Source organism: Nicotiana tabacum, chromosome 20, assembly GCF_000715075.1.
Source record: "Nicotiana tabacum cultivar K326 chromosome 20, ASM71507v2, whole genome shotgun sequence".
NCBI classification, from domain to species: Eukaryota; Viridiplantae; Streptophyta; class Magnoliopsida; order Solanales; family Solanaceae; genus Nicotiana; species Nicotiana tabacum.
Genome location: NC_134099.1, coordinates 33,365,253 through 33,377,119, shown reverse-complemented (window position 1 = coordinate 33,377,119; position 11,867 = coordinate 33,365,253). Strand labels below are relative to the sequence as shown.

General features: G+C 36.6%; 1 protein-coding gene across 6 annotated transcripts; it reads right to left on the bottom strand.

Annotated features, from left to right (window-relative positions):
• Positions 1–12: 12 nt before the first annotated feature.
• LOC107809360 (paired amphipathic helix protein Sin3-like 3) lies at positions 13–10,877 on the bottom strand. 6 transcript variants are annotated; one of them, XM_075240718.1, is made up of 24 exons: positions 10,485–10,877; positions 10,335–10,365; positions 10,109–10,238; positions 9,491–9,646; positions 9,215–9,395; positions 9,038–9,136; positions 8,714–8,887; positions 8,475–8,625; positions 8,062–8,198; positions 7,162–7,237; positions 7,008–7,040; positions 6,603–6,877; positions 6,358–6,512; positions 6,086–6,213; positions 5,751–6,005; positions 3,552–4,232; positions 3,370–3,449; positions 1,734–2,348; positions 1,559–1,659; positions 1,336–1,474; positions 1,093–1,245; positions 822–985; positions 642–750; positions 13–557 (listed from the first exon to the last, which is right to left on the bottom strand). In XM_075240718.1, exons 3-24 carry the CDS (start codon positions 10,156–10,158, stop codon positions 408–410), a joined length of 4,062 nt encoding a protein of 1,353 aa, XP_075096819.1. In that variant the 5' UTR covers positions 10,159–10,238; positions 10,335–10,365; positions 10,485–10,877; the 3' UTR covers positions 13–407. The 6 variants fall into 6 exon arrangements, with proteins under 6 accessions (XP_075096819.1, XP_075096821.1, XP_075096820.1 ...); XM_075240720.1 differs by having other exon boundaries at positions 3,370–3,437; XM_075240719.1 differs by lacking the exon at positions 10,335–10,365 and having other exon boundaries at positions 10,109–10,261.
• Positions 10,878–11,867: the final 990 nt, after the last annotated feature.

Sequence of the window (11,867 nt, the reverse complement as noted above, 5' to 3'; positions counted from 1 at the left end):
ACGAGGAATCTGCTACACTGTAACAAGGAAAATTTCATGAAATTGACAATTATAGTGTTTTACAACAGAGAAGGCAAAGATATATACATCAATTTGGGCACAAAATTTAGAGATGATATCCTACAAATTTTCCAAGCTGTTAGCTGGATCATTTATTCAATAGGAAAAGGTACATAAATCTATGGTAGCGGGGGCCAAAATTTGAATTTCCACAAATGCGAGTAGTCGGCTAAGAAACAAATATTAGAAGCATAAAGTCAGAAACCTTCGAGAGCATGTAAATTGTGTGAAATTCTACCTTTTGGACTCCATTACTCCATTTTGTGTGTCATAGAACTATAACTATGACTAATTGAATTTGTAGATTACCTTTCTACCATTTTGCAGACATGCAAAATGCACATCTTTCAACTGAAGAGTAATCTGCGGAAACGTTGTACTTTACTAGAACCATTCAAAGACTTCGAGTGGCCATTGGATGAAAATTTGTCCTTCAATGTTCTCCGCCTTTTTCTTGACCGGATCAAGAAATCTTCAGTGTCTAAAACGTAAGAGACCTAGGGCATCCGGAACCACAAAACAGTTAGCAAGAGAGACAAGGCTCTTCAATTTGTATCTATTACTAAGGATAGCTATTGTACCTTTGATGAACTGCATGCTATCTTACATTCTAGACCATTAATAATTTGAACTCCTTCCATAACTGCACCTGGAAAAGTCTCATCTCCAAATCCATACTTCCGCTTGTTTCTGCAAGATACGAGAAAGCATTAACCTATGATATAAAATATTCAAGAAAGCACTCTCTGTTGATATACTACCTTGTCAAGAACACCCCAGGGTTCTCCTTCTTCTGAGGAATAACAGAGAGGAGTTCATTGCTCAAATAAGCTGCAAAATTCGGGTCCATTGACACCGCAGACATCTCAGGCTTATCATGAACATAGTCCATGAGTTGTATGGATAGACGTGTTGGTGTAGATGACTGCAGTGGAGGTCATTTATCAATGATAGTTTAAATGGAAAAGGGAATGCTAGGTTCTATATTGGTCACATAACATAAAAGGAAGCAAAGATGTCGCAAAAACTTACACATGCTATTCTGTATATGCTCTCTTCATGAAGAAGAACACGCACATTTTCATGGTAAACTACATCCGAAAATGTGCTAGATTTTCTTGAGGTTTCATAAGCATACAGTTGGAGAAGTTTACTTTCCAACTCATCAGTTGCAATTGTCTGTAGCTGCACGAGATGCAGAACGAAATTTTAAGAATAGTACAAGGCAACTGCATACACCAAACAAGGAGAAAATGAAAAAACACAAGCATTTACCTGTTTGACAATTTTGTATATCAGTTTGTCTAAGGTGAAGAGAAGATATGACTGAGCTCCAATAATAGCTCGGCAGTCATCCTCAAACTTTGCATTGTCAGAGGAACCATCCAGCAGGTTATAAAGTGCACTCATGAATCTGAAACATCAAAGAGGAGCTTGGTCTAATTAAGTGCAGATTAATCAAAATGAAATGGAACAGGAAACAAATCACTCAAGTGACCTGGCATATGATTCAGTGGGGTTTATAGCATTTGAGACTCTCCATCTGTGTTCAGATGACGAAGAATGCGATTTTGCTTTCTGTAGTCTTTCATACAATGTCTGTAGTTAAGAGAAGAAACATTAGTGTTGCATCATCTGAAGGATTTTTACTACATGATATTAAATAGCCTTACCTGGTGAAGTCTGAACAGCACATAAAATGAATCATTTCCATAAAATATACGTGATTCCTTCTCTCTGTCATGAAATATAGAAGGAACTTGCTTTGTGAGAGGCCTGGATGTATGTTGAAGACGTTCTGAAAATGGCATAACAGAACCATCTCCTTCAGCATCATGGACATCAGCAGTTCCTTCCACCTCTCCTTCACTCTCTGCCTTGTTATCATTCTCATCATTGTCCCCATCTTCACGCTCTTCTTCGTGAGAACCTTCTCCATTGGCAGACTCACTACCTGAAACATCACAATTTTCAGAAGCATTCTCACTATCCTCTGATGTCCCGTGAGCACTTGCTTCCCCTTCATCATCAGCATCATTCTCACATCCTCTCTCTCCACCACGAACTACTTCTCTATGTCCACTTTGGTACAGCTTACTACTTGAACTTCCCTTTAAACTATGTGATACATTTGGACCACCTTCATTTGATGGTGTAAAATTATCCTCAAAATCACCATTTGGAGTTAATTCGCCCTCTTCTCTCTCAAGTTTACATTTTCCTATGGATTCTTCAAGACATTTCTCAACCTTGACACCTTCTGCCTTTGGGTCCACCAACCCTCCATCCTAAAATCATGCGGCAAAAAAGGGGGAAAAATTAGAGATGGGGGGGCAACAACAGATATACTGCAAGCTTAAATAGTATCTGAATGTGGTTTTCTTTTAGTTGTGTCTGTGTGCTTTGGGGTTTTCTTGGAAAAAGGCTACTTGTGCACTCTCAATGTAATCTGATTACACCCTCACTGCGGACGGTTTCACATCCCAAAGAAGCAGAAAACCAGGTATCAGCTTCAAGTTTAGAGGCACTGCAAACAGTGTCCAATTAAAAACAAGCCCAAAACCACTAATACGGGGAACCTCTGTATGCGCCCCCTGGGCCATGTCGTGGAGTTTGCAGTTGGTGGAATAAAGATGTAGCAAGATAACGATTTAAGTTCTTAAAAAGCTTTTGTTCCACTAATATAGTGTTGGGTGGGGTATCTAAACAGCTCAACTTGGGTTGCTATTTTCTGACAGGTTACTTTGGGCATAGCCCAAATTAGCCCACCAGAAAAATTGGCCAACCCATAAAATTTTGGGCAGGTTACTTTTGGGGAAATTTCGCCACCCCTAGTCTGTGCCTGACAAGGGAGCAAGAGGCAGATAAACACAGTTCACAGCAGGATCTCAAAAATTTCCTTCTTTTGGATTCATGTCAAGATATTTTGCCAGTGGTTTATCTAAAGACCTATGTTGCTCGGACTCTCCGAAAATGTTGCCAGGTGGGTGTCGGAGGCAGATAAACACAGTTCACAGCAGTTAAAAATTTCCTTCTTTTGGCGCCAAGATTTTTTGCCAGTGGTTTATCTAAAGACCGCCTCTTACTTCCTAATTGTTCGGCTTTTTGGGAATAGAGCATGGGTAAGAGGTTGAAGAAAGAGAACAAGTGGTAAGGGAACTTTTTTTTTTTTTTTTTGTTGTTGTTGTTGGGGGTGGGTGTTACTTCAAACTCATGAATAGGTAAAGCAACTATATAGAAATGTCAGTCTCTATTTGGAGGTTGAACTTTAAAATAGTCAAGTGATCTAAAAGTCTTAAAACACAGTACCTTTGAGTCATTAGAAGATTTAATCTCAAGTTCACATTTGATTGAGGAACTACTAGGTCTGGAAGTACCTGCACCATGCCCTATCAATGGAAAGGGTACATCAAATTTTCAATTACTAATCCTATGAAGAAGTGTGAAAAATACAAAATGGAAGAGCAATCCAAAGTAGGCAGCCCATGAACCTGAAGCAGTTTCTCTACAGACTCTTCCATGGCTTTCCTCCACAACCGTGCTGTTTGAAAGCACTAGCTGGTCAGCACCAAAAGACTCTCTGCTGAGACCAGATGCTGCATCCGCCATTTTGGGATCAGCGGCTGCCTTTCCATGCTGAAGGAGGGTCCTTGAAGTGACAATTTTCAGTGTCACACCAGTTGCATCAGGAGATTTATCATCCTTAAACCCATTTTCACCATTTGCAATCCGAACTCTGGAAGAAATTGAATGCTGAGGTGGAGGCTCTTCATCTCCATTCCTGGAACTGCTTTGTCTGCAATTCATGCCTGAGTCACTAGCAGGGCTACCAGCCCTTTCCCCATCAATTGCTGTGTTACCTATAGCATTTTGATTTTTAGCCTTTTCAACATCTCCACCATCCCCTGCACCCTGAGGTTGACGAGGAACACCAAATATTGGTTCCAGGAAGGTGGTCCAAATCTTCATGACTTTATCCAACTGTTCTCTTGTACAAACTTCACTACATGAATACTTAATGATTTGATAAAGGTCTTCATGGATGTCAGAATCAGGATACTCGAACTCCAGGTGAGGGATAATTGGTTGCCCATTTCCAGCAGCAACAGAGAGAAGCACATCATCTTCTTTGCACTTATTTTCACTGATTTCTTTGATCTCAGCCAGCAGTGCTGTGGGGATGAAAACATCAGTTCCTTGATAAACATCTACTTGTAGCAAGGAAAAACTAATTTTTCGAGATAGAGAGAATTTTATAGAAAAAGTTACAAAGCTCTCCTTCAAATATCCCATAAATAAAGGTAGGTCGGAATTGGTGAAAATTGGAAAGACTTTGAACAATATTTCATATAATGCACTATGATCTCTCAAAAGATCTTTCTCTACATTACAATTCAAGGTGTGCTTCTAGTGCTGGGGCAAAAACAGATGATTGAAAATTCTATAATCAACTCAAGAAAGTAGTACTATTGTGGATGTACAACAAACTTCCTCCTCTGTCTGCAAGAAAATAAAGGCACTTGTTGAATAAAACCTACTGCTGAATTATGTGAAAGCATTGTCATGACCATCCACAAGCAAATGAATTTACATCTATCAAAAATGACTACCAAGGGTAATCCATTTGAGATGGCACAACAACATATAGATGGTCAAATCTCTTACACCTCCTTTTGGCATTTATTACCGTTGTGATGGAACCTTTCCAAGTAAAGAACATTAGGCCACTTGCACGAATTGCTGTGAGCTTAGACAGCTACATGCTACTTCATTCACAAACAACAGCTAGCTTAGGCACACCAATTTTGCCAAATCAAGTTCAAAAGAGCAGATACGGTTTGTTTCTAATCTTTCGAGGAAGGGGAGAGGTTTTTTAATTGTAAGTTGAGAATGTTACTTCTAGTTTAAAATTTCCTAGTAGCTTCGAGTCTCAGACTAGATCCTTCACGTCGATACTCTTGTCACCTATATAGAGGGTAATTCAAGACAAGAATTCCTTTTTTTGATAAGTAAATAATTCAAGACAAGAATACCTTTTTTTGATAAGATAAGTAAATAATTCAAGACAAGAATACCTATAAGTAGTAATAGTCCTTATATCATCTGGAATAGTCTCAAAAAAGGCTTGTGATCAATGCATGTTGTCCTATTTTATACGGTAAACATAAACTTCAACATTATTATAAAGCTAAACAGTAGGCTCAAATATGTTTATTTTTGGTCGGGCAGGCATTGATGGAACAAATTCTCCAGCAGGGCAAGCATTAGATTATTCTTAAAGCTCGATAAGACTTCGGAGAGCAAGTAACAACTACAGTTAGGTGAAAGCAAAAATGGAATTTCTGCTTCATCAATTTTTCTGCTTGTTGGGTCTTCTAGTTGTTAGAAAGTAGAACTCCACACTGATTCTGACCTCTTGACAAATATTGTGAGAGCCATAAATCTTGAGCTCCTTTCTAAAAACTCATTTCAACTTCTAAGAACATTGTTCTGGTTCCACAAGAGCCAATTTTTAAATTGTAAGCTCTTGCTTCAGACAGCCCAGGCTACAAGGACAAAAAACTGTTTCCTTCTAGAAGAGAATTCTAGAATTCATAAATTATAGAATAACTTCCGAAACACAATATGGTGAAAGTATAAAGTTATTAGAATGAACTAGTTCTAAATCAGAAAATGTCATCTTACATTACCTTTTGTGCTCAAGCTTTTCGTGTCCTGCTGCTTGAAATAAAAGCTACGATGATCCAGTGATTTGTGATAGTTCTTAGCGTAAATTTCAGCCCAAACTTTATTAAAATCAGAACGACACCTTGCCCACTCCTCTTGTTTCTGCTTCAAGCGAGTGAGTATAACTGGAAGGGCAAGTGGTGCATTCTTCCTTAACACATCCATAACATCAAGCCCGTGGTCACCGTAGAGACGTTCAATGCACCTTAGATTCAGAGCTATACCAAAAAAAAAAGCATAAGAAATTATGATTACAACAATCCAATAGCAATATCAGCATCAGTTATCAGCCTCTTACCAGTAAAATGTTCTTCAATACGGATATGACTATCACTGGCAATAGTATTATCATTGATCTTGTTAAGCAATTCTTCAACACGTTTTGTTGTTGCATTGACAGACTCTAAAAGCATATCCAGCTCAAACCTATTATTATGGAAGCATCACCAATTGCAAAGGAGTATTAAGGAAACTTTACAAGAACTGGTCAGAGGATATGAGATCACTTCACATTCTAGGTAAAATGAAAGTTAAGACTTTAAGACCACATGCATCAAGACAACTTCCAACCTGTCATCTTCACATCGGAACAAGCTTTCTTCATACTGGTTTTTGCGCATATGTTTAAAAGAGTAATCCTCACTTCCTGATGTCACCGATACCCAGAGATCATTTAGTACATCAGCACCAATCTCGGTTCGCTGACTCGCTAATGGAATTGGATACTGTAGCAAGAATGGTGCAAAAGATTTATAAGACACCAATACATGTATCTTAGGAAGCAAATAGAGTTACTTTAAACAATAGATCTGTACATTCTTTGGAAGAAGCCGATAACTCGGTGAGCAACTTTCACAGTTGGAGAGATCAAGTTCATGTATAGGTTTTGCTGCGTATTTATCCTTGCTTGGGTACAAAGACATCTTCTGCCCTTGTATATCTTTACTTCCATAGGCGACGCTTCTATCAGGTCTATCTCTTTCTCTTGTTTCGCGGACTCTATTCCTGTCTTCCCACTCACAATCTCGGTCTTTGTCCCGGTCTTCTACTTTATCCAACTTGGGAATGTGTTCATCGTTCCATGAGGATCCTGAAATGGATTGAGATAAGTCAGAGATCTAGTGGACATACAGGTGCCGCAATTTCATTATAGTCATTGTCATATTGCTAAAAAAGAAATAAGACTACATCTTCAAGACTACAGCTAACATCATTCTTACGTGTTTTGCTCAGAATAGCAGCAAGATAACCATCTGCAGAAAAACTCCAAATAGAATAAAATCTTTATTAAGATCTGGAAAATGAAACTCAAGTAGCAGTAGCAAAGCAATGCAAGTGTAACAGAAAAGTAAGCAGGAATCATTAGCTTATTACCTGTCCTGTCACAGTGAGAAATAAATTCATCAAATCCGTCCATGAGATCTGGATGTTTCACGAGTAAGCTGCTAACCTAAGGCAAACAAATTTTTACTCCAAATTACTGATTTCACTGATACTATAGAAGCATTATAGATAAGAAACTGAATCATGTAATTGACAACTAACATTGAGACTACGCCTTGCAAGCATAAAGTCAAGCCAGACACAGAAAGACATGCTGGTGGAACCACATCCTCATTAAGAAAAGATTCATCAGTGTGTTTATAAGCGATAGATTATACTTCCGTGAACTTTCATCATTTTTCTTTTTGGAAAAAGGGGTGGGGGTGGGGGTGGGGTGGTGTATTTATGCAACTGATAATCAACGCCATTACTGTCTATGACGTCAGATGTATGTGAAGATATATGAACATTGGGATGCATACACAAGATTTCTCACTACAGACAAAGCTGTATACTACTTCCCTAAAACAAAAGAAGGAATATAGCAGATATATAGGTCATTGCCTTATTGGTTTCATATTTCTATTATAAAATGATACTCCCTCCAGTCCACAATAAGTGACCATTTTACCTTTTTATTTTGGTCCAAAATAAGTGTCCATTTACATAATCAAGAAGGAATTAATTTTATTTTTCCAAAATTTGCCCTTATTTACATATTCCAATGTGTCAAGGTAGCAATTAATTAAGGCTAATTTAGTGATGTATCTTTTTTTCTCTAGGAATTCGTATTTCCTTAATGGGTGTGCCAAAGGTAAAATGGTCACTTATTGTAGACCGGAGGGAGTATGAATTAGTTCAAGGGTATTGATAACCTTCACCTGGACAAGCAAATTTAAAAATTTAACCAAGCTCAATGAAAAAAAAAATTCAAAGCATGAAGAAGGATACCAGGGATTGTAATTGTGGTCTTGTAACTATTTCCTTGCTATAGATATGAAGGCACTTAAAAAACTGATTTCGATCTCCGATATCCTGTAATCTTTCCTTAACCCGCTCACAGTAAGCAAAACCATGGTCCTGCATACCTGCTCCAACATAAGTAGATTACTAGCCATTCAACTAAAAAATTTGATGGAGCTAATAAAATGAAACTTAGAGTATGTTTACAGGAAATGAAACATACAGGCAGCAAAACTCAGATGGCCAAATTGTTATATACCATACAACAAGGTGCAAGTCTCAATCATAATTTTCTTAATATCAATACTTACCTTGCAAATTTATTGCAAGTAATAATTTCTATATTAGGTAATTACTTTTCAAGGTCGGAACAAGCAAATTACATCAATCGGCAAACTTACTGTGTTCAAACTGGTCAACAGCAGTATCTCTATGAACAGATTTTCTGTCCAGCTCTCTATCCTCATATTGTGGATCCCTTCTATCCCTTTCAGTTTTCATCGTTGTTTCTTCGTATTCTGGATCAGGCCGATCGACATGTGAAGTAGCCTTCTAAACCAGCCAAAAGATAAAAATACCCTGATTTATCAGCCAAAATTCAACGACAACGGACTCTAGAAAATCACCATCACGAAACTACCTTCTCGACGTGCATGTGCCTTGCCGTGGTCATCGAAGAGCTTTTCGCATCATAACGCAGGATAGGGGCCCTATGAGCTTGAGCCTGACGAGCTCGGGCTGCAGCCATGGCATCAGGTAAAAAATGGGTGAACTCTTCAAGCAAATCAGGATGGCCACGGAAAAGGTAGGAGACCTGCAAGAACATAAAATCGCCTCAAAATGTGTAAGATCTCAGTGGTGACATTTGAAAGAGATAAAATCTCATTATGAGATTAGAAAACATTCATGCTTTCCGTTTTGACTCAAATGCAAAGAAGCTGTCAAGCAAAGGCGAGTAACATACCTCATTATAAACTTCTGCAATGGACTTGTTTTCCTTTCTATACATATTTAAAATATCAAGAAATGATTTATATACGAAATCATCACCTTGAAATCTAGTCTGCAAAGCAGAATGTTAATCAAATGAGGAGCAATTTTAATTTGAAAAGCAGCATTCACTAGTGGTGTGATGCTTCACCTTTATCTTGTTTACAAAACTGATTGCTTCTTCAAATTCAACTGGCTTTTTCACTGGAGGTTCGTCCTCAGGATTGGTGATCTCATATCCCTTGGGCAAAAATGTATTGAACCCCATAATTAGGCTTCGATGCCCTTTGAATAATTCCTTCACCCTCGCTATGACACCAGAAGTGTCAATTCTGCAAACAAACAGTCCCAAGGAAAGGGATAAAAAAACTAATCAAGCACCAAATATTTTGCTAAATCAATGGCATTTAACCTATCAAGATTCTACCTTTGAGCCTTGAAATCTTTCATGACTTCAAGAAACTCATCATATTTGTCCCTTCTGTCCTGAAAGATTTCCTTCACTGCCTTTAGATAGGAAAGGGCATCGTTTGTTGTTAGCTTATTCGCACTGCTTCCACCCATCATTGGGGATTGCCCAGAACTGCAGTGTCAAATGTAATAAGACATGAAATAAAAAGCACACATCTTTCTACAGGGAAATCAACATCTATCATGAGCCCACATTAAGTCACAGTATCAATACTGAATGTCAATACCAGAAAGGAAAAAAAAGGAGAAAAAAACATTTCGTGCAAATATTATAAAAAGGAAAAACAAAATTTGGAGACTTATTGTGATGCAACTAAACTAATACTACTACTCTCTGTTCAGCTCAAATAGGGGATAAAATTTAGTAAAAAACAAAAAAGCTTATCACTTTAGCAAAACAAATTACTGCCCCTACCAATTGTATAAAGCTTATGCACGTAAGTTGAAGGTCACCAAATTATACGTTAAAATTTTGGAAATATTACCTAATAATCTCAGAATTAGGACAAAATACATAGTAATTTTGCAGTATAATAAAAGTTCAAAACTATGATAATTTATTTATAAGACTTACGGTTCAGCAGGGGAAGAAACAACAATGGGGCGTTTGAGTTGAGAACTCATGTACACGTCATCATCTCTAAGTCATATCTCTTCACCATTTTGTAAATTTAACCCTCCAATTAACAAATAATACAAAAATCCTGAACAAACAAATCACATAATACTCACTTCATTAATCATACACAATTACAGATCTAACAAACAACAATTATCAACTAACAATCTTTAACTCTTACCACAGATCACCTCCAAATTCTCATCAAAATCCTACAATAAACAAAATAATTAAAATAATAACACAAAAATTCTTCTTTTACTAAATTACATTACTTGAAAATTAGGAAAAGCATAAACAATGACGTAAGTAAAAGGTTGAGAATATTTACAGAAAAAGAAGAGATCTTCAAACGAGTCCGTTAATGGCGGTTGCTATTTATATTGTGAAAAATTCTTCCAAAGGAAGAAGAAACAAACAGTTCCTTTTAACAAAACTGTGTGTTTTTGGTGTGTGTATTTTGTGTGTGTATAGAGTGAGATGAATATGAATATGAAATTCAATTCCTTATTCAAACGTATAATATGAAAAGAAGAAGCTAAAATGGAAAATAAAGCTATGGGCTATGGGCTATGGCTGTGATTTATTTTTATTTTTTTTGCTAGTTAATTGAAGATTATAATATGGAGAAAATTATCTGCTTTCTGATACACAATATGTGAGAGGAGCAATGAGAAAAAAAGAGAGAGAGAGTTTATATATTAGTGTTGTTATTTGTTATGTCGTCTTAGCTGGTGTTTTTTTGGTGATATTATATGGAGATGGATATAATAAAAATTTCAATACAGAGAGCAAGAAGGAGAGGAAAAGAAAAGAAAAGAAAAGCCGCTAATTTTTTTATTTTTTGGTGTTTTTTCTTTTGGTCAAACAAAATTAAAAAATAAAATTAGGAACGTACTGTCACACACTAATTAGTAGAAACAATTTTTATATCCTATTGTATTTCATATGCCATTATAGCAATTTTATAGTATATTAAACTCGAAATATTTTTATGTAATTTTCTTTTTCCTAATTGACGTGGAACACTATATAATTCAACACCATCTAAAAATTATGATCTGATTTTAGAGTTTACGCATTGGCTTTATTATTAAATCAATGATACTTTGACAAAAATTAAATCGGGATATCAAATGAGTGATGTGTAATATTACATATTTAATATTTTATAAGGATAAATTGAGAATCAATATTTGATTATTTCCTGAAATTATATGGTTTGAGCTTCTTGTTTCAACGCCATATTCTTTTCAATCCCTTATATATGTGTGTGTCTATGTGTATGAATACATGTGTGATAAATATATAGTTACAACCTATAATGAAGAAAATAGAGAAGTCACATTGCATTGTTATTTGCTTCTTCTTCTCTCTCTTTTTTTTTTTTTTAGGGGGGGGGGGGGGGTTGGTTGGTTTCAATCACGAGACCCACTTGTAGGTAATTAGGACTTGAATGTATTATTAGGAGACTGAGGTTTAAGTGTAGATAATTACTAAGTAGCATTTGGTTAGTTAAGTAGGTTATGTTAATTAAGCAAATATAGCATGCTAATTGCTAAGGGCAAAATTGTCCGGAAAAAAAAGTTATTACCTGAGTTACTAAAGCTTGTGCACGCTGCGGGTTTGCTAATTGGGTTTATTTGGTTGCCTAATTAATAAATTTAGGGTTAGGGTTCTTTTTGGATTACCTGATTGGGAAAACTGGAGAAGT